Here is a 22,953-nt window from a genome sequence, read left to right on the forward strand (position 1 = left end):
GGTTTTTGGTAGATTGTTGTGCCTGCGCGTGTGGGTTTTCAGTAGACTGTTGTGCCTGCAAGCGTGGGTTTTCGGTAGATTGTTGTTCCTGCAAGTGTGGGTTTTCGGTAGATTCTTGTTCCTTCAGGTGTGGGTTTTTGGTAGATTGTTGTGCCTGCTAGTGTGGGTTTTCGGTAGATTATTGTTCCTGCTAGTGTGGGTTTTCGGTAGATTATTGTTCCTGCGAGTGTGGGTTTTCGGTAGATTGTTGTGCTTGTGAGTGTGGGTTTTCTGTAAATTGTTGTTCCTGCAAGTGTGGGTTTTCGGTAGATTGTTGTGCCTGCGAGTGTGGGTTTTCGGTAGATTGTTGTTCCTGCGAGTGTGGGTTTTCAGTAAATTGTTGTTCCTGTGAGTGTGGGTTTTCGGTAGATTATTGTTCCTGCGAGTGTGGGTTTTTGGTAGATTGTTGTGCCTGCGAGTGTGGGTTTTCAGTAGATTGTTGTGCTTGCTAGTGTGGGTTTTCAGTAGATTGTTGTGCCTGCTAGTGTGGGTTTTCGGTAGTTTGTTGTGCCTGCTAGTGTGGGTTTTCGGTAGATTGTTGTGCCTGCTAGTGTGGGTTTTCGGTAGAGTATTGTTCCTGCGAGTGCGGGTTTTCGGTAGATTGTTGTGCCTGCGAGTGTGGGTTTTCGGTAGATTGTTGTGCCTGCGAGTGTGGGTTTTCAGTAGATTGTTGTGCCTGCGAGTGTGGGTTTTTGGTAGATTATTGTTCCTGCGAGTGTGGGTTTTCGGTAGATTGTTGTTCCTGCGAGTGTGGGTTTTCGGTAGATTGTTGTTCCTGCGAGTGTGGGTTTTTGGTAGATTGTTGTGCCTGCGAGTGTGGGTTTTCGGTAGATTGTTGCGCCTGCGAGTGTGGGTTTTCTGTAAATTTTTGTCCCTGTGAGTGTGGGTTTTCGGTAGATTATTGTTCCTGCCAGTGTGGGTTTTCGGTAGATTATTGTTCCTGCGAGTGTGGGTTTTCAGTAGATTGTTGTGCCTGCGAGTGTGGGTTTTCGGTAGATTGTTGTGCCTGCTAGTGTGGGTTTTCGGTAGATTGTTGTGCCTGCTAGTGTGGGTTTTTGGTAGATTGTTGTGCCTGCTAGTGTGGGTTTTCGGTAGATTATTGTTCCTGCGAGTGTGGGTTTTCGGTAGAATGTTGTGCCTGCGAGTGTGGGTTTTCAGTGGATTGTTGTTCCTGTGAGTGTGGGTTTTCGGTAGATTGTTGTGCCTGCGAGTGTGGGTTTTTGGTAGATTGTTGTGCCTGCGAGGGTGGGTTTTCGGTAGATTATTGTTCCTGCGAGTATGGGTATTCAGTAGATTGTTGTGCCTGCGAGTGTAGGTTTTCGGTAGATTGTTGTTCCTGCGAGTGTGGGTTATCGGTAGGTTGTTGTTCCTGCTAGTGTAGGTTTTCAGTAGATTGTTGTGCCTGCGAGTGTGGGTTTTCTGTAAATTGTTGTCCCTGCGAGTGTGGGTTTTCAGTAGATTGTTTTGCCTGCGAGTGTGGGTTTTCGGTAGATTGTTGTGCCTGCGAGTGTGGGTTATCGGTAGGTTGTTGTTCCTGCTAGTGTAGGTTTTCAGTAGATTGTTGTGCCTACGAGTGTGGGTTTTCTGTAAATTGTTGTCCCTGCGAGTGTGGGTTTTCGGTAGATTGTTTTGCCTGCGAGTGTGGGTTTTCAGTAGATTGTTGTTCCTGTGAGTGTGGGTTTTCGGTAGATTGTTGTGCCTGCGAGTGTGGGTTTTTGGTAGATTGTTGTGCTTGCGAGGGTGGGTTTTCGGTAGATTGTTGTTCCTGCGAGTGTGCGTTTTCGGTAGATTATTGTTCCTGCGAGTATGGGTATTCAGTAGATTGTTGTGCCTGCGAGTGTAGGTTTTCTGTAAATTGTTGTCCCTGCGAGTGTGGGTTTTCGGTAGATTGTTTTGCCTGCGAGTGTGGGTTTTCGGTAGATTGTTGTTCCTGCGAGTGTGGGTTATCGGTAGGTTGTTGTTCCTGCTAGTGTAGGTTTTCAGTAGATTGTTGTGCCTGCGAGTGTGGGTTTTCTGTAAATTGTTGTCCCTGCGAGTGTGGGTTTTCGGTAGATTGTTTTGCCTGCGAGTGTGGGTTTTCGGTAGATTGTTGTGCCTGATAGTGTGGGTTTTCGGTAGATTGTTGTGCCTGCTAGTGTGGGTTTTCGGTAGATTGTTGTGCCTGCTAGTGTGGGTTTTTGGTAGATTATTGTTCCTGCGAGTGTGGGTTTTCGGTAGATTGTTGTGCCTGCGAGTGTGGGTTTTCGGTAGATTGTTGTTCCTGTGAGTGTGGGTTTTCGGTAGATTGTTGTGCCTGCGAGTGTGGGTTTTGGTAGATTGTTGTGCCTGCGAGTGTGGGTTTTCGGTAGATTGTTGTTCCTGCGAGTGTGCATTTTCGGTAGATTGTTGTTCCTGCGAGTGTGGGTTTTCAGTAGATTGTTGTGCTTGCTAGTGTGGGTTTTCAGTAGATTGTTGTGCTTGCTAGTGTGGGTTTTCAGTAGATTGTTGTGCCTGCTAGTGTGGGTTTTCGGTAGTTTGTTGTGCCTGCTAGTGTGGGTTTTCGGTAGATTGTTGTGCCTGCTAGTGTGGGTTTTCGGTAGAGTATTGTTCCTGCGAGTGCGGGTTTTCGGTAGATTGTTGTGCCTGCGAGTGTGGGTTTTCGGTAGATTGTTGTGCCTGCGAGTGTGGGTTTTCAGTAGATTGTTGTGCCTGCGAGTGTGGGTTTTTGGTAGATTATTGTTCCTGCGAGTGTGGGTTTTCGGTAGATTGTTGTTCCTGCGAGTGTGGGTTTTCGGTAGATTGTTGTTCCTGCGAGTGTGGGTTTTTGGTAGATTGTTGTGCCTGCGAGTGTGGGTTTTCGGTAGATTGTTGTTCCTGCGAGTGTGGGTTTTCTGTAAATTTTTGTCCCTGTGAGTGTGGGTTTTCGGTAGATTATTGTTCCTGCCAGTGTGGGTTTTCGGTAGATTATTGTTCCTGCGAGTGTGGGTTTTCAGTAGATTGTTGTGCCTGCGAGTGTGGGTTTTCGGTAGATTGTTGTGCCTGCTAGTGTGGGTTTTCGGTAGATTGTTGTCCCTGCTAGTGTGGGTTTTTGGTAGATTGTTGTGCCTGCTAGTGTGGGTTTTCGGTAGATTATTGTTCCTGCGAGTGTGGGTTTTCGGTAGATTGTTGTGCCTGCGAGTGTGGGTTTTCAGTGGATTGTTGTTCCTGTGAGTGTGGGTTTTCGGTAGATTGTTGTGCCTGCGAGTGTGGGTTTTTGGTAGATTGTTGTGCCTGCGAGGGTGGGTTTTCGGTAGATTATTGTTCCTGCGAGTATGGGTATTCAGTAGATTGTTGTGCCTGCGAGTGTAGGTTTTCGGTAGATTGTTGTTCCTGCGAGTGTGGGTTATCGGTAGGTTGTTGTTCCTGCTAGTGTAGGTTTTCAGTAGATTGTTGTGCCTGCGAGTGTGGGTTTTCTGTAAATTGTTGTCCCTGCGAGTGTGGGTTTTCGGTAGATTGTTTTGCCTGCGAGTGTGGGTTTTCGGTAGATTGTTGTGCCTGCGAGTGTGGGTTTTCTGTAAATTGTTGTCCCTGCGAGTGTGGGTTTTCGGTAGATTGTTTTGCCTGCGAGTGTGGGTTTTCAGTAGATTGTTGTTCCTGTGAGTGTGGGTTTTCGGTAGATTGTTGTGCTTGCGAGTGTGGGTTTTGGTAGATTGTTGTGCTTGCGAGGGTGGGTTTTCGGTAGATTGTTGTTCCTGCGAGTGTGCGTTTTCGGTAGATTATTGTTCCTGCGAGTATGGGTATTCAGTAGATTGTTGTGCCTGCGAGTGTAGGTTTTCGGTAGATTGTTGTTCCTGCGAGTGTGGGTTATCGGTAGGTTGTTGTTCCTGCTAGTGTAGGTTTTCAGTAGATTGTTGTGCCTGCGAGTGTGGGTTTTCTGTAAATTGTTGTCCCTGCGAGTGTGGGTTTTCGGTAGATTGTTTTGCCTGCGAGTGTGGGTTTTCGGTAGATTGTTGTGCCTGCTAGTGTGGGTTTTCGGTAGAGTATTGTTCCTGCGAGTGCGGGTTTTCGGTAGATTGTTGTGCCTGCGAGTGTGGGTTTTTGGTAGATTGTTGTGCCTGCGAGTGTGGGTTTTCAGTAGATTGTTGTGCCTGCGAGTGTGGGTTTTCAGTGGATTGTTGTTCCTGTGAGTGTGGGTTTTCGGTAGATTGTTGTGCCTGCGAGTGTGGGTTTTTGGTAGATTGTTGTGCCTGCGAGGGTGGGTTTTCGGTAGATTATTGTTCCTGCGAGTATGGGTATTCAGTAGATTGTTGTGCCTGCGAGTGTAGGTTTTCGGTAGATTGTTGTTCCTGCGAGTGTGGGTTATCGGTAGGTTGTTGTTCCTGCTAGTGTAGGTTTTCAGTAGATTGTTGTGCCTGCGAGTGTGGGTTTTCTGTAAATTGTTGTCCCTGCGAGTGTGGGTTTTCGGTAGATTGTTTTGCCTGCGAGTGTGGGTTTTCGGTAGATTGTTGTGCCTGCGAGTGTGGGTTTTCTGTAAATTGTTGTCCCTGCGAGTGTGGGTTTTCGGTAGATTGTTTTGCCTGCGAGTGTGGGTTTTCAGTAGATTGTTGTTCCTGTGAGTGTGGGTTTTCGGTAGATTGTTGTGCTTGCGAGTGTGGGTTTTGGTAGATTGTTGTGCTTGCGAGGGTGGGTTTTCGGTAGATTGTTGTTCCTGCGAGTGTGCGTTTTCGGTAGATTATTGTTCCTGCGAGTATGGGTATTCAGTAGATTGTTGTGCCTGCGAGTGTAGGTTTTCGGTAGATTGTTGTTCCTGCGAGTGTGGGTTATCGGTAGGTTGTTGTTCCTGCTAGTGTAGGTTTTCAGTAGATTGTTGTGCCTGCGAGTGTGGGTTTTCTGTAAATTGTTGTCCCTGCGAGTGTGGGTTTTCGGTAGATTGTTTTGCCTGCGAGTGTGGGTTTTCGGTAGATTGTTGTGCCTGCTAGTGTGGGTTTTCGGTAGAGTATTGTTCCTGCGAGTGCGGGTTTTCGGTAGATTGTTGTGCCTGCGAGTGTGGGTTTTTGGTAGATTGTTGTGCCTGCGAGTGTGGGTTTTCAGTAGATTGTTGTGCCTGCGAGTGTGGGTTTTTGGTAGATTATTGTTCCTGCGAGTGTGGGTTTTCGGTAGATTGTTGTTCCTGCGAGTGTGGGTTTTCGGTAGATTGTTGTTCCTGCGAGTGTGGGTTTTTGGTAGATTGTTGTGCCTGCGAGTGTGGGTTTTCGGTAGATTGTTGTTCCTGCGAGTGTGGGTTTTCTGTAAATTTTTGTCCCTGTGAGTGTGGGTTTTCGGTAGATTATTGTTCCTGCCAGTGTGGGTTTTCGGTAGATTATTGTTCCTGCGAGTGTGGGTTTTCAGTAGATTGTTGTGCCTGCGAGTGTGGGTTTTCGGTAGATTGTTGTGCCTGCTAGTGTGGGTTTTCGGTAGATTGTTGTCCCTGCTAGTGTGGGTTTTTGGTAGATTGTTGTGCCTGCTAGTGTGGGTTTTCGGTAGATTATTGTTCCTGCGAGTGTGGGTTTTCGGTAGATTGTTGTGCCTGCGAGTGTGGGTTTTCAGTGGATTGTTGTTCCTGTGAGTGTGGGTTTTCGGTAGATTGTTGTGCCTGCGAGTGTGGGTTTTTGGTAGATTGTTGTGCCTGCGAGGGTGGGTTTTCGGTAGATTATTGTTCCTGCGAGTATGGGTATTCAGTAGATTGTTGTGCCTGCGAGTGTAGGTTTTCGGTAGATTGTTGTTCCTGCGAGTGTGGGTTATCGGTAGGTTGTTGTTCCTGCTAGTGTAGGTTTTCAGTAGATTGTTGTGCCTGCGAGTGTGGGTTTTCTGTAAATTGTTGTCCCTGCGAGTGTGGGTTTTCGGTAGATTGTTTTGCCTGCGAGTGTGGGTTTTCGGTAGATTGTTGTGCCTGCGAGTGTGGGTTATCGGTAGGTTGTTGTTCCTGCTAGTGTAGGTTTTCAGTAGATTGTTGTGCCTGCGAGTGTGGGTTTTCTGTAAATTGTTGTCCCTGCGAGTGTGGGTTTTCGGTAGATTGTTTTGCCTGCGAGTGTGGGTTTTCAGTAGATTGTTGTTCCTGTGAGTGTGGGTTTTCGGTAGATTGTTGTGCTTGCGAGTGTGGGTTTTTGGTAGATTGTTGTGCTTGCGAGGGTGGGTTTTCGGTAGATTGTTGTTCCTGCGAGTGTGCGTTTTCGGTAGATTATTGTTCCTGCGAGTATGGGTATTCAGTAGATTGTTGTGCCTGCGAGTGTAGGTTTTCGGTAGATTGTTGTTCCTGCGAGTGTGGGTTATCGGTAGGTTGTTGTTCCTGCTAGTGTAGGTTTTCAGTAGATTGTTGTGCCTGCGAGTGTGGGTTTTCTGTAAATTGTTGTCCCTGCGAGTGTGGGTTTTCGGTAGATTGTTTTGCCTGCGAGTGTGGGTTTTCGGTAGATTGTTGTGCCTGATAGTGTGGGTTTTCGGTAGATTGTTGTGCCTGCTAGTGTGGGTTTTCGGTAGATTGTTGTGCCTGCTAGTGTGGGTTTTTGGTAGATTATTGTTCCTGCGAGTGTGGGTTTTCGGTAGATTGTTGTGCCTGCGAGTGTGGGTTTTCGGTAGATTGTTGTTCCTGTGAGTGTGGGTTTTCGGTAGATTGTTGTGCCTGCGAGTATGGGTTTTGGTAGATTGTTGTGCCTGCGAGTGTGGGTTTTCGGTAGATTGTTGTTCCTGCGAGTGTGCATTTTCGGTAGATTGTTGTTCCTGCGAGTGTGGGTTTTCAGTAGATTGTTGTGCCTGCGAGTGTAGATTTTCGGTAGATTGTTGTTCCTGCGAGTGTGGGTTATCGGTAGGTTGTTGTTCCTGCTAGTGTAGGTTTTCAGTAGATTGTTGTGCCTGCGAGTGTGGGTTTTCGGTAGATCGTTGTTCCTGCGAGTGTGCGTTTTTGGTAGATTGTTGTGCCTGTGAGTGTGGGTTTTCGGTAGATTGTTGTTCCTGTGAGTGTGGGTTTTTGGTAGATTGTTGTTCCTGTGAGTGTGGGTTTTTGGTAGATTGTTGTGCCTGCGAGTGTGGGTTTTTGGTAGATTGTTGTGCTTGCGAGTGTGGGTTTTCGATAGATTGTTGTGCCTGCGAGTGTGGGTTTTCGGTAGATTCTTGTTCCTGCAGGTGTGGGTTTTTGGTAGATTGTTGTGCCTGCGAGTGTGGGTTTTCAGTAGATTGTTGTTCCTGCCAGTGTAGGTTTTCAGTAGATTGTTGTGCCTGCGAGTGTGGGTTTTCGGTAGATTGTTCAGCCTGCGAGTGTGGGTTTTCAGTAGATTGTTGTTCCTGTGAATGTGGGTTTTCGATAGATTATTGTTCCTGCGCGTGTGGGTTTTCTGTAAATTGTTGTTCCTGCGAGTGTGGGTTTTCGGTAGATTGTTGTGCCTGCGAGTGTGGGTTTTCAGTAGATTTTTGTTCCTGTGAGTGTGGGTTTTCGGTAGATTATTGTTCCTGCGATTGTGGGTTTTCGGTAAATTGTTGTTCCTGCGAGTGTGGGTTTTCGGTAGATTGTTGTTCCTGCGAGTGTGGGTTTTCGGCAAATTGTTGTGCATTTCCGTCTGCCACGTAACCCTTGCAGTGGTGGGGGGGGGGGGGGCCCGTGTCTCCCGAGCGCCGTCCGTCGTAGGCAAACAAACACCGTTGTTGTTGTTTTTGTATTATCATTGTTGAAAACAACTCTTCCCCCCCTCCCTTTGCACGCATTCCTGTACCACCACCAGCAACGCCAATTAGCCCAGCGGGAACGGCCGAGACCTACGTACAAGACCAGGCAAGGGTTTACCACCACTCATTACATTTGCACAGCCATTGTTCCTCGGGTGTGTTTATTGCATCTATTCCAAATTTCACGCAGCTGAGTAGCTCATCAGTTGCGCGTGCATTGCAGGTGCTAACGTCTGTATGTTCTGTGAGCACATAGCTGCTCCATGAGCAATACGGTCTGTACCCACACACGACATAAACATGATGACATACTCCTTGTGGCACCACAAAGATAAAGATCCCCCCCCCCCTGTATAGCCTTTAACAGATCGTTGGGGCAAGTGCTCTTAGCGAGTAGCACCTATAAAAGCCGAATGGCACACGAGTGGATGTGGTGGACAGCACCACGCCTGGCCACCTTTGTCTCCCTAGTGGCAATGTTAACACACTGCACCAGGTACTCATACTGGTAGGAAACGTAGTGGACTGGAAGCCCAACCGGGATTAATTCACAGGAGGCAGGGGATTAATTGTGTATGTCTGTGGATGTCTGTCCACGTGTATCCGGACACCTGGATATATAACAAATGCGCTCCTAGTGGACATTACTGGTAGGAAACGTAGTGGACTGGAAGCCCAACCGGGATTATCACAGGAGGCAGGGGATTAATTGTGTATGTCTGTGGATGTCTGTCCACGTGTATCCGGACACCCGGATAAAATGGGAGGGGTGGGGCTGGATGAAGAGGGGAGGGTGGGGAGGGGCTGGGTCGGTGGAGAGGGGAGGGTGGGGAGGGGCTGGATGGGGAGGGTGGGGAGGGGCTGGGTGGGGAGGGTGGGAGGGGTGGGGCTGGGTGGGGAGGGTGGGAGGGGTGGGGCTGGGTGGGGAGGGGCTGGTCACCCCGTGGTGCCCTTATAAAACTCAACGTGTAACCTACTCATGCCGGCTTGTGCCCGCCCTCACAGTCGGGCATATTTGCGGAATACACCACGTGGTGCCGTTGACCCTGACCATTGACCGAGCAACCCAACCTTCCTACCAGCTCCCTCCGCAGGAATATGTTTTAAGGCTGAGTCGACCTACGGTAAGCCCAGGACCGGTTCAGATAATTGTCACTGATGTTGGCTGTGAGCTAGGCGCAGTTTGAGGCATAGTGAAAGTGTGGAAGGCTCGCAAGCAGGAGATCACAGGAACAGACCCAGGTGCCATGGGTTGACCGATTGAGATGATTGGCAGATGCACCACCTGCACTCCCGATACTGTGCCAACTCGCTGCGTTTAATCAGCCCGGCGCTCTGTCATTGTTGTGAGCGTCACTCCCCCCTCCTCCTCGTCTGCCCTTGGTTGTTGCTGGAGGGCGCGACTCCTCGAAACTGCCCAGCCGCGCTCCTTCTCGTACACAAACATCCCTACACACACACAGCCCTACGAACAAAAAGCCCTGCGCTCACAGGCCAATGGCAACCCTGCGTAGGTCGAACGCACACACAGAGACATGACGTGACAAGTCGCCTTTGCATTCCACGCGTGCAAAGATTCAACAGACAGGCAGCGGAGCGCAACAACCACGCCACGCGTCCCGCGTCCCGCGTCACGCGCCACACGCCGGCTCCCGCCACAACCTCCCCCCCCACTCCTCTCCCGGGCGCTCACAGCAGCAGCCACCGCGCTCCGTCCCGTCGTGCCGAGGGAGTTTCTCGGGACGACGCTTGCCGAGACCCCGCCCACGCGACTTTGCGGTAATCAACGGGCCTCTGTGGTAGTCTGTGGGTCTCCGTGTGAGTCTATGGATCTCCCATGCAGTCTGTGCGTCTCCGTGTGAACTCAGTTCGAGCGATGTTCTCTTGAGGAGGTCACGAGAGGTGTGCACGATAAGCTGAGCTCTGAAGCGGGCGGCTGGATTCACAATTCGGGGGCCGATTGACAGCCGTCACTCGATTCACATCCACGCGAGAGTTAGGGAGCGAGTGAGGGAGGGAAACGTAATCACCTGTTGATCCGGAGAGTCAGGACTGCGCCGCACGTCTTGATTTTGTTTTGCGCCTCGGCGTGCGTCAGCTCCGCGGCGTCCGCCCCGCAGATGGAGACGATGGCGTCCCCGGGGCACAGCCCGGCCTGGCTCGCTCGACCGCCCGGGGTCACCTGGGGTCAGGGCGGGCGGCACGATCAACTCCCGGCTGCCCACAATCACCACCGCCCTCTCGCTCACCTGCTTACCCGGCCATCCCACTCACTCACCCAGTCACCCAACTCGCTCTACTCACCCACTAACCTACTCGCTCATCCACTCACCCACAGTCACCCAACTCGCTCAACTTACTCACCCAATAACCCACTCGCTCATCCACTCACCCACAGTCACCAACTCGCTCAACTCACTCACCCAATAACCCACTCGCTCATACACTCACCCACAGTCACCAACTCGCTCAACTCACTCACCCAATAACCCACTCGCTCATACACTCACCCACAGTCACCAAACTCGCTCACTCAATCACCCACCCACTTACTTACCAACTCACAGTCACCAAACTCACTCAACTCACCCAATAACCCACTCGCTCATCCACTCACCCACAGTCACCCAACTCGCTCTACTCACCCAATAACCCACTAGCTCATCCACTCACCAACAGTCACCGAACTCGCTCAAGTCACTCACCCAATAACCCACTCGCTCATCCACTCACCCACAGTCACCCAACTCGCTCTACTCACCCAATAACCCACTCGCTCATCCACTCACCTACAGTCACCAACTCGCTCAATCACCCACACACTTACTTACCAACTTACCCACAGTCACCAACTCGCTCAACTCACTCACCCAATAACCAACTCGCTCATCCACTCACCCACAGTCAAACTCGCTCAACTCACTCACCCAATAACCCACTCGCTCATCCACTCACCCACAGTCAACTACTCGCTCAACTCAGTCACCCAATAATCCACTCGCTTAACCACTCACCCACAGTCACCAAACTCTCTCGACTCACTCACCCAATAACCCACTCGCTCATCCACTCACCTACAGTCACCAAACTCGCTCACTCACTCACCTACTAACCCACTCACTCACCCACCCACTTACTTACCTACTCACCCGGCCACTTACCCACCCACGCCACTCACCCACCGACTCACTAATCCGCTCACTCACCTACTCACTTATCCACCCACTGATCCATATACTCACTCACTGGCTCACCCAATTACTCGCCCACCCACCAACCCACTCACCCCTCTCCACCCCCTTTCACTGACCCCTCTCGCCAAACTCACCAAACTCATCCCCTCACCCCTCACCGCCCCAAACCCACACGCGGCAGCAGCAAAACAGCTGCCTGCCCTCGCGTCAGCGACCAAGTATTATAAATTATGCAACGCGGACACGCATGCATAATGCACAGGAACAGAACGCGCACGCTCAGAAAGAAAACACGGGCGTGCAACCTCCCCCAGGGTGCCCACCGTCTACCCACTTGTGCTCCAGCACACGCACACACGCACACACACACAGACACACTCACACACACAGACACACTCGCACACACACAGACACACTCACACACAGACACACTCACACACATACAACAGTCGCCATTCACCACCAAAACGGGGCTAAAGTCACAATAGCTGCTTTGCCAGTTGGATTCGCCGCTTAGGTCTGTAGAGAAATAACGCTCTGTGTACCAAGGCCAAGACAAGAACATTCTGTAAACACAAACTCAAAACGACCACACGTATCCATACACACACAAACACACCACACAAAGATCCCCCGTTTAGTTGTAACAGACTGTTGGGGTAAGCGCTTTTGACGAGCACCGATGAAGGCCGGCACAGCACACGAGGGGGTGGGTGGCCAACACCACGCCCGGCCGCCTTTGTCTGTTTGTTTACACACCGCACCAGGTACTCATTTGAGGCTGAGTCGACCTAGGGGATGCCCAGGACCTGTTCAGATAATCGTAATCGGCGTTGGTGGCCGTGAGCGGGAATCAAACTCGGGTCGCCGGGTTTGTAACGCAGCGCAGCGCTAACCGCTGCACCACGGCTCCCCATCACACACACACACAAGTGGACTACTCACGTACATATACAGAACCAAAAGAATAAAGAAACGCGGACCCTCCGGGTGGCTCAAGCAGCGGCAGATCGAGCGGCTGGCAATCATCGGAGGGACACGGAAGTTCAAATCCTGGTTGGGGGTTGACTCAGCCCCATCATCCCATTGGGGGGGGGGGGGAGGGAAGGTTAACAAGATGAGTGCCACTTCTTTTTGTGTGCGTGGGGAATTCAGCGGGGACAGTCATGATCACAAATGGATAGACCCGGCCCCCGCCAGAGGAATGGGTAATTTCCACAGCCGGCTCAGGGGGGCTGTAAACGGAAGTGAGCCCTGCCTCGGTGCTCACTTGAGTCGGATATATACAGAAACCGCACGGGGCTCACGCGAAGTATATCAGGTGCCACGGTGGCTAGGAGATGTTAACTACCTCGCCTGGTATGCAGGAGGTCGTGGGTTCTAGTCTGACCCTGACACCTGCTGTGTATTTGGAGTTTGCGTCTCTCTCTCTCCCCGCGGTCGTGTGGATTTGTCTCCAGGTCCTCCGGTTTTTTGCCTCCGCATTTAGAATCAACGTCACCACGCGTTTAGAGTATTTGGCTGCTATAAATGTCCACGTGATGGTCATGATGATGAGCCACTTCCGTTGAGCTCTCATTTGTGATGGCCAGGTTGCTTCTGAAAATAACTCCTACGTAGCTGAGTGGGGCCTTACCTGCTAAAATACAACAAATAGCTTCGTTTCTAGTTTATATATTTACCCGAGACAACTGCACATTTAAAAAAGGGCAACAACCACACGCACCGGTGGAAACTGTTCGCTCAACTCGTGTGTGTGCGTGTGTGTGCGTGCAAGCTAGCGAACAGAACACTTGCATGCGTTACACGGCGAACACAACCGCCATTCACGGCTCACGGTGACCTCACTGGGCGCCTGGACCGGGGACTGCGCGTCATGCGGAGGAACGCAGCGTCGTGGAGAAGGGAAGGCGCGGTGACAGGCGGTGGTGACACGCACACACACACGCACACACACACACAGACACGCACAGACACACGCACACACACACACACAGACACACACACACGCGCACGCACACACGCGCACACACGCACACACGCGCACACACACGCACACACGCACACACACGCACACACGCACACACACGCACACACACACGCACAGACACGCACTCACACGCAGAGACACGCACACACACACGTACACACACGCGCACGCACACACACGCACACACTCACGCACACACACGCACACACGCACACACACGCACACACACGCACACACGCACGCACACACACACGCACACACACGCGCACACACACGCGCACGCACACACGCACACACTCGCGCACACACACGCACACACGCACGCACACACACGCACACACGCACGCACACACACACGCACACACACGCACGCACACACACACACACGCACATACACGCACACACACACGCACACACACGCACGCACACACACACACACGCACATACACGCACACACGCACGCACACACGCGCCCACACGCGCTCACACACGCGCACGCACACACGCGCGCACACACGCGCACACACGCACACACACACGCACACACGCGCACAGACACGCGCACAGACACACGCACAGACACGCACTCACACGCACACACACACGCACAGACACGCACAGACACGCACGCACACACACGCGCACACACACGCACACACACACACACAGACACACTCACGCACAGACACGCGCACACTCACGCACAGACACACACACAGACACACACGCACACACGCACAGACACAACTCTACCCCACAACAAGCGCCATTCACCGTCTGGGCGGTGGTGACGTCACATTGGCATCGAGCTGCCAGGCTGAGTGGCTGTGCAGTCGCTCACAGCGCGGGTTCTCACTTAACGCTTGACACGCACACACACTCACACTCACTCACACACTCACTCACACACACTCACTCACACACACACGCACACTCACACACACTCTCACACACACTCGCACACACTCACACACACACTCACTCACACACTCGCACACACTCACACACACACACTCACTCACACACACTCGCACACACACACTCGCACACACACACTCACACACACAAAACAACAACAACCGCCATTCGCCACCAAGTGGCGGTGACGTCACCACGACGCTTGTGCCAGGCTATGTGCACCCTGAGGCCACGTGAAGTGTCGAACGCCCGCTGGCAGGAGGTCACGGGGCAGACCCAGGTGCCACGGGTCGACTGACTGAGATGACTGGCTGATGCACCACCTGTGCCCCCTACTGTGCCAACCTGCTGTGCTTTAGCCACCCGGTGCTCCGCTCGTTGTTGTGAGCGTCGCTCCTCCGCCCTCCGTTGTTGTTGGAGGGCGACTACCTCCAACTGCCCAGTAGCATCCTTCATGAGCCTCCTCCACAGAGGCCGATCTTGACACCGCTGGTACCAGTCATCGGCAAGTCCACTCAGCTCCACGTCCTCCTGTACCACATCACTCCATCTCTTCTCTAGCCCGTGCCGCGCCCGCTTTGCCCCCTCAATCCGGCCGAACAAAAGCTGTTTCGGCATACGGTGACTGGGCATGCGGGCTACATGACCCAGCCATCGCAGCCTTGCCCGCCGGAGGAGCTCACCGATGGGACCTTGCCCAGATCTTTCAAGGATTTGTGAGCTCCTCACACAATCCAGTCTGGTTAAACACAGGCCAGCCTAAATGTTTCTAACCGGCGAAGATGTTCCATTAGGGGGGGTCCACGTTTCGCAAGCGTAGAGAAGGGAGGGAATGACCGTGGCCGAGAAGACCTGAAGCTTAGTGCGGAGCGACAGACCAGGTAGCTTCCACACAGCGTTACGCAACCGATGCAAAGATATTGCCGCTCGACTGATTCGGAGTGAGACCTCTGCTGTTAAACTGGAGCCAGTCATAAGCACACTGCCCAGGTACGGGAAACTCTCCACTCTCTCCACAACTGCCCCATCACCGATCGGGAGTTGTGGGGGTGGAGTGTCCGATGGTACAAAATACCCAGGCAGGTGCTTAGTTTTGGTGGGGCTGATTGGTAAGGCCCCACCTCTTAGTGGCACGCTCCAGTCTCAGCAGCAGCGCCTCCAACTCCTCCTCTGACTGAGCAGCTATTACCAAATCATCAGCATACATAACGTGGTTGAGCAATAGGGAGCCATCCCTTGACAGCACCCGGGCATCGATCAGCCTCCCATTATATCTGTACCATATGGAGATTCCCCCGGTACAGCTATTGAAGGCTTCACGAACTACGTGGTCAAAATAGATGTTAAATAATGTGGGAGCCAGAGGACATCCCTGTCGCACCGCAAGGTGTACAGGGAATGGCTCTGACTCCCGGCCACGTAGTTTTACCCGGGCCCGCTCATCATCATGAAGGTCCTTAATGATCGTGAGCAGAGGGTCAGATACTCCAAAAGCACGAAGAACGACCCAGAGCCCAGGCCTACTGATGGTATCATAGGCCTTGACCAGGTCAATAAAGCAGAGATGTAGGTCTTGTTGGAATTCCCTACATCTCTGCTGTAGCAGACAGATAGAAAATATGGCATCTGTGCAGGACCGCCCTATCCAGAAACCGCATTGGGGCTCCGCAAGCCTCTCCTCAGCGTGCCTGGCAAGGCGATGCTGAATAATCCTTGCCAGGACCTTTCCCGGCACACTGAGGAGTGAGATGCCCCTGTAGTTGTTACAGTCTGTGCGGTCCCCCTTCTTAAAAAGGGGGACCACCAGGGCATCCTTCCAATCCTGCGGAACCCGTCCAGTGGTCCAGACTGTTGTTATGATGTCATATAGGGCAGTCTGTGCACAAACGCCACCCTCCCTCAGCATTTCGCTTGGGAGATCATCTCTGCCCGCTGCCTTTCCTGGTCTCAGACTCCGGATCGCCTTCAGTACTTCCTTAACAGATGGCACCTCAGCCAGCCACTCACAGGGGGTGACTTCTTCCAATATTTGAGGCACCGCAGCCTCAGCAGGGTCATCCTCACTTTGTGCCACGATGTTTTCCTGGCTGAGGGATTTTCCCTCCCCCAGGACCTCAAAGAAATGCTCAGCAAATCTGCAAACCTGTTCCTGGGGGTCGGAGATTGGATCACCGCTTTTTCCCCTAATGATGGTAATAGGTGTGGTGCTGCAGGTTACTTTTTTTATGGAGTTAAATAGAGATTTGTGATCACGGGCCACTGAGGCAGACTCCATCTCCTCAGCAACCCGCGACCACCACCCATCCTTGCAGCGCCTCACGGCTCTCCGAACCTCCGGGCGAAGGCTGCGGTAAGCCTCCTCATTCTCTGACGTGGGATTCTGTAGCCGATGGCAGTGGGCCTGTCGCTTTTTCTCAACCATCCTGAACACCTCTGTCAGCTAGGGTCTCTGGGGAGGTCTGGACCGCGTACCCAAAGCAGCCATTGCAGCTGCATGAGTCACAGTCCTAAACCTCGCCCATTTACCCTCGACATCAGGAGGAGTCGGGGACGATGCCAATCCCAGCCGCAAGCGATGATGAAATTCTCGCTTGCAACTTTCATCAGATAACTGAGACCAGGCCACTTTAGGTCGGAATGGGTTCCTGGGTGTACACCCACCACCGGAGTGGAAGAATGGCAGGCGCATCTTACAGATGACTAGTCGATGGTCAGAGGGCAGATCAGCTCCACGGTAGGTCCTGGTGTCAAGGACATGGGCTCGCATCCGCTGGTCCGTCACTATGTAGTCCAGCAGATGTTCTTGCTTGGACCCGGCATGCATCCATGATGTTGTGTGGATGCGCCGATGCCGGAACAGTGTGTTGGTAATTACAAGCCCATGGGCTGCACACAAATCTAGCAGCCTCCTACCGTTGTTATTGAGCTGATTTGGCCCATGCCCTCCAATCATTCCAGACCAGGTGCCAGTATCATGACCAACTCGGGCATTGAAGTCACCCAACATGATGACTCTATCCCGAGGGGCCACTTTCGCCAGCACCTGTGACAGGAGGTCATAGAAGGCATCTGACTCATCGGCTTTGCCTGCATCCCTCCACGGATGTTCATCTTCGGTGGGGGCATAAGTAACCACGACCACCATTCCTCGCCTCCAGTTGATGGGAAGGCGAGCCCAAAGTAGCCTGGGGCTTACAGCTTCCCACACCTCACCGCCACGCTCCCACGCCCCCTTCATTCTTTTGTTCAAAAGAAGAGCCACACCCTGTTGTTTGGCAGTCTGCTGCCCCGAGTAGAGGACTCTCCACCCCTCATGGTGGCAGGAGCCAGAGCCGGTCCACCGGACCTCCTGAATGCCGCATAGATCCAGGCGGTACCGGTCCAGCTCCCGACAGAGGAGTGGCAGCCTCTCCTCCGCAGTGAGCGTTCGAACATTCCACGTGGCCACCCGTAGTGGCTTTTCGTTGTTTCTGGAGTAGCCCGAGGGTAGGTATTCAATCTCCTGGCTCCGCCAATTGGGGTTTGGCCAGGAGACATCATAGACGCCTGGCCCCCCGGGGCCTCCGGCACAAGCTTATTAGTTACATATTTCAGTTTAACTCGTGGTTTCGTGGTAATTAATTGAAGGTGGAGGGGTTACCAGCCCCTCGCACCCGTCCAGAGCCCCCGTTTAGCCCCTGTGGTGGACACATATGCCATGAGGGGAGGAGCCAATCAAAATTGGATCTCCCCCCACAGCACTGTCCACGACACACACACACACGCACACACACACACTCACGCACGCACAGACACGCACACACACTCGCGCACACACACACGCACACACATGCACACACACGCTCGCGCACACACACGCACGCGCACACACACACACACGCACGCGCACACACGCACGCGCACACACACTCGCGCACACACACACACACGCACACACACGCACACACTCGCTCTCACTGCACAAGTATATGTTGTTATTTTATATGCCGTGTAGAAATGCAGAGCACATCCAAAGGCTAAAACAAGTCAAGCTGCACGCCACGAACAGCACGAGAACCGTGGTGAGGGATTCAAAGGGTGTCACGCCGCTCCGTTAATTGAGCAAGGGTTTAGTTGTTGTTGTTTTAAGAGCTTGGGGGAAGAGAGACGACGACGATGATGATGATGGTGGTGGTGGTGGGAGGAGCAGTGGGAGGGATGGAGCAGAAAGAGGAGTGTTGTGGCCTAAAGTGTGCTGAGTGGGTGAGTTGTTATGGCCTGCAGTGTGCTGAGTGGGTGAGTTGTTGTGGCCTGCAGTGTGCTGAGTGGGTGAGTTGTTGTGGCTTGCAGCGTGCTGAGTGGGTGAGGTGTTGTGGCCTGAAGTGTGCTGAGTGGGTGAGTTGTTGTGGCTTGCAGCGTGCTGAGTGGGTGAGGTGTTGTGGCCTGCAGTGTGCTGAGTGGGTGAGTTGTTGTGGTCTGCAGTGTGCTGAGTGGGTGAATTGTTGTGGCTTGCAGCGTGCTGAGTGGGTGAGTTGTTGTGGCCTGTAGTGTGCTGAGTGGGTGAGTTGTTGTGGCTTGCAGCGTGCTGAGTGGGTGAGGTGTTGTGGCATGAAGTGTGCTGGGTGGGTGAGTTGTTGCGGCTTGCAGTGTGCTGAGTGGGTGAGTTGTCGTGGCTTGCAGCGTGCTGAGTGGGTGAGGTGTTGTGGCCTGCAGTGTGCTGAGTGGGTGAGTTGTTGTGGCCTGCAGTGTGCTGAGTGGGTGAGTTGTTGTGGCCTCCAGTGTGCTGAGTGGGTGAGTTGTTGTGACCTGGAGTGGGGTGAGTGGGTGAGTTGTTGTGGCCTGGAGTGTGCTGAGTGGGTGAGTTGTTGTGGCTTACAGTGTGCTGAGTGGGTGAGGTGTTGTGACCTGGAGTGTGGTGAGTGGGTGAGTTGTTGTGGCCTGAAGTGTGCTGAGTGGGTGAGTCGTTGTGGCCTGAAGTGTGCTGAGTGGGTGAGGTGTTGTGGCCTGCAGTGTGCTGAGTGGGTGAGGTGTTGTGACCTGCAGTGTGCTGAGTGGGTGAGTTGTTGTGGCCTGAAGTGTGCTGAGTGGGTGAGGTGTTGTGACCTGGAGTGTGGTGAGTGGGTGAGTTGTTGTGGCCTGCAGTGTGCTGAGTGGGTGAGTTGTTGTGGCTTCAAGTGTGCTGAGTGGGTGAGTTGTTGTGGCATGAAGTGTGCTGAGTGGGTGAGTTGTTGTGACCTGCAGTGTGCTGAGTGGGTGAGTTGTTGAGGCCTACAGTGTGCTGAGTGGGTGAGGTGTTGTGGCCTGCAGTGTGCTGAGTGGGTGAGGTGTTGTGACCTGGAGTGTGGTGAGTGGGTGAGTTGTAGTGGCCTGAAGTGTGCTGAGTGGGTGAGGTGTTGTGACCTGGAGTGTGGTGAGTGGGTGAGTTGTTGTGGCCTGAAGTGTGCTGAGTGGGTGAGTTGTTGTGGCCTGCAGTGTGCTGAGTGGGTGAGTTGTTGTGGCCTCAAGTGTGCTGAGTGGGTGAGTTGTTGTGGCCTGCAGTGTGCTGAGTGGGTGAGTTGTTGTGGCCTCAAGTGTGCTGAGTGGGTGAGGTGTTGTGGCCTGAAGTGTGCTGAGTGGGTGAGTTGTTGTGACCTGGAGTGTGGTGAGTGGGTGAGTTGTTGTGGCCTGAAGTGTGCTGAGTGGGTGAGTTGTTGCGGCTTTCAGTGTGCTGAGTGGGTGAGTTGTTGTGCCCTGTAGTGTGCTGAGTGGGTGAGGTGTTGTGACCTGGAGTGTGGTGAGTGGGTGAGTTGTTGTGGCCTGAAGTGTGCTGAGTGGGTGAGTTGTTGTGGCCTGAAGTGTGCTGAGTGGGTGAGGTGTTGTGGCCTCCAGTGTGCTGAGTGGGTGAGTTGTTGTGGCCACAAGTGTGCTGAGTGGGTGAGGTGTTGTGGCCTGAAGTGTGCTGAGTGGGTGAGGTGTTGTGGCCTGCAGTGTGCTGAGTGGGTGAGGTGTTGTGGCCTGAAGTGTGCTGAGTGGGTGAGGTGTTGTGGCCTGCAGTGTGCTCAGTGAGTGAGTTGTTGTGAGCTACAGTGTGCTGAGTGGGTGAGTTGTTGTGGCCTGAAGTGTGCTGAGTGGGTGAGTTGTTGTGGCCTGAAGTGTGGTGAGTGGGTGTGTTGTTGTGGCCTGAAGTGTGGTGAGTGGGTGAGGTGTTGTGGCCTGCAGTGCGGTGGTTGAGCACAGTGTGGTGGGTGACACGAGAGGGTGAGTGTCTGGTGGACCGAGTGCCATTCAGTGGAACAGCAACCGTGGTCACAGCAGTAGCTAGAGACAAGGAGGCGACTGACCGCCGTCAGATTGAGTGACCAGGCGGAACGAGCGAGTGGCAGACCATCGGTCACCTTGACTGCTCTACAAAGTACAACAGAATTCCGACTTGGGCAGACTTGTGCCTCTTTCGTACAGCAGCAGCAGCAGCAGCTGCACGTGCCGACCGAGTCCAAGAAGGCTCCGTCAGCCGCTGGCAGCGCCGGCTATGCCCGGCGCTCGGCTCCTTGCTCCAAGACGTCTCCTCCACCGACCACTGCTCCTCGCATGTGGGCACGGCGTGAGTGTGAGCTCGCTCCGTGTGGCACAGCGCGAGTGTGAGCTCGCTCCGTGTCTCACGGCGCGAGTGTGAGCTCGCTCCGTGTGGCGCAGCGTGAGTGTGAGCTCGCTCCGTGTCTCACGGCGCGAGTGTGAGCTCGCTCCGTGTGGCGCAGCGTGAGTGTGAGCTCGCTCCGTGTCGCACAGCGCGAGTGTGAACTCGCTCCGTGTCGCACAGCGCGAGTTCACACTCGCACCGCGTCGCACAGCGTGAGTGTGACACTATAATGGGGGTCTCCGTTGTGACACTATAATGGAGTCTCCGTTGTGACACTATAATGGGGTCTCCGTTGTGACACTATAATGGGGTCTCCGTTGTGACACTATAATGGAGTCTCCGTTGTGACACTATAATGGGGTCTCCGTTGTGACACTATAATGGGGGTCTCCGTTGTGACACTATAATGGAGTCTCCGTTGTGACACTATAATGAGGTCTCCGTTGTGACACTATAATGGGGTCTTCGTTGTGACACTAAATGGGGTCTCCGTTGTGACACTATAATGGGGGTCTCCGTTGTGACACTAATATGGGGTCTCCGTTGTGACACTATAATGGGGTTTCCGTTGTGACACTAATATGGGGTCTCCGTTGTGACACTAATATGCCTGCCTCGGTGACAATGTACGGGGGAGGAGCGGCCTCCCCCGTACATTGTGAGTCTGTCTCCGCCATTGGGTCCACACGGATCACAAAATCAAACCACCCGACTAAAGTGGAGAAATTTAGTAACTTGTTTACAGTTCAGAATTGATTTGAAATCGATTGGAAGAGAGTGGAGCCAACATTCCGGGAGCGCATTATGATGTGACGGGTTGTATGCCTGCTGCTTCAAATGACCGTCTTTAGGACGTTGTTAACAACTCAAAACAGACGCAAAACAAAGATCCCCCATATAGCCTCAACAGACTGTTGGGGCAAGTGAAGACCAGCACAGTAGACGAGGGGGTGGGTGGCCAACACCACGCCCAGCCGCCTTTGTCTCCCTAGTGGCGATGTTTACACATCGCTAAACGCGACACTACAACACGCAATGTGTAATCTGGGTGAAATAGCTGTAAACGAAGGGCTTAAGTCATTGAGTCGTGTTTTATGAGTGGAATGCCAGGCGGCTAAAACACATCAAGTTGGCACAGTAGGGGGGGCACAGTAGGGGGGGCACAGTAGGAGGCACAGTAGGGGGCACAGTAGGGGGGGCACAGTAGGGGGCACAGTAGGGGGGGCACAGTAGGGGGCACAGTAGGGGGCACAGTAGGGGGCACAGGTGTTGCACCAGCCGGTCCTCTCAGTCAGTCAATCGACGGCACCTGCTGGGTCTGTCCCGTGACCTCCTGACACTTCACGTGGCCTTAAAGTGCACTGGGCCTGGCACAAGCGCCGTGGTGCCGCCGCCGCCGCCGCCACCACCGAGTTGGCAGCCGTGGTGGTGGTTGTGGTTGTTGTGGTGGTTGTGGTGGTTGTTGTGGTTGTTGTGGTGTCATCACGAGAGCGGTACCTGTGTGATGACGAGAGGCCTGCTGACATCACGACCCCCGGCCAGACGGAACCCCCAGGGAGCGCCCCCCTCGACGCACACCTCCATGGACATGCTACGCGCAAAAACACACGCAAAGACAAAGATCCCCCATGTAGCCTTCAGAGTGTTGGGGCAAGTGCTGTTAGCGAGTACCTATGAAGGCCGGCAGGGCACATGAGGGGGTGGGGTGTGCCAACACCACGCCCGACCGCCTTTGTCTTCCCAGTGGCGATGTTTACCACACACTGCACCAGGTATAAATTTGGGGATGAATCGACCTAGGGGAGGCCCAGGACCGATTCAGATACTCGTCACCGGTGTTGGTTGTTGCGAGCAGGAATTGAACTCGGCTCACCGGGTTCACAGCGCAGCATGCGATCTGCTGCAGAGACAAAGATCACCCGTGTAGCCTGTAACAGACCGTTGGGGGCAAGTGCCGTTAGCGAGCAGCAGCTATGAAGGCCGGGCACAGCACACGCACGGTGCACAATGCTCTCGACCATCGGAGGCCCGAGGGGGTCTTGCGGAGGGCTGCTCCGGCGTCATGGACAGAAGAAACAACTGCTGCTGTGTGAATCACGACAGAAGAAACTGGTGCTGAGTGAACCACGACAGAAGAAACAACTGGTGCTGAGTGAATCACGACAGAAGAAACAACTGCTGCTGTGTGAATCACGACAGAAGAAACTGGTGCTGCTGAGTGAACCACGGCGGGTGCCCAGACGAAGGCCGAGAGCACAGAGAACCCCCCCAACCCTCTCGTGACAGTGACGGCACTGAAACGTAACGCGCTATCGCCATGGACGTCCCGATGGCGAGCACCTTCTCTCGCCGCCGGGCGGACAGGCAACAATTGGGGATACAATCTGCAACGGCGACAACCGTGACCTTTGCTACGTGCGGGAGTCCAGGTGTTGATGAAGGTGCGTGGGAGAGACGAGCACAGGTCTGGGTTTTCGATGTTTAAGAGGGGGGGGGGGGGAGGGGTCGCGATGCAGCTGCCGGCACAAGTTTTGATTTCTTTGTTTTAATTCACGAATAAAATAAAA

General features: G+C 53.3%; 1 protein-coding gene across 1 annotated transcript in view; it reads right to left on the reverse strand.

The window, feature by feature from the left end:
* LOC116952721 (PDZ and LIM domain protein 4-like) overlaps window positions 1–22,953 on the reverse strand; it is a 69,055-nt gene that overhangs the window by 29,745 nt on the left and 16,357 nt on the right. Inside the window, exons 2-3 of the mRNA XM_076074429.1 lie at window positions 21,884–21,977; window positions 9,720–9,871 (exon numbers count right to left, since the gene is read on the reverse strand). Coding sequence (XP_075930544.1) covers window positions 9,720–9,871; window positions 21,884–21,977 — 246 coding nt within the window. The remainder of the gene's footprint in view (window positions 1–9,719; window positions 9,872–21,883; window positions 21,978–22,953) is intronic.

The sequence above is a fragment of the Petromyzon marinus genome, chromosome 48 (genome assembly GCF_048934315.1).
Source record: "Petromyzon marinus isolate PM22_M1 ecotype Great Lakes invasive population chromosome 48, UKy_Petmar_22M1.pri1.0, whole genome shotgun sequence".
NCBI classification, from domain to species: Eukaryota; Metazoa; Chordata; class Hyperoartia; order Petromyzontiformes; family Petromyzontidae; genus Petromyzon; species Petromyzon marinus.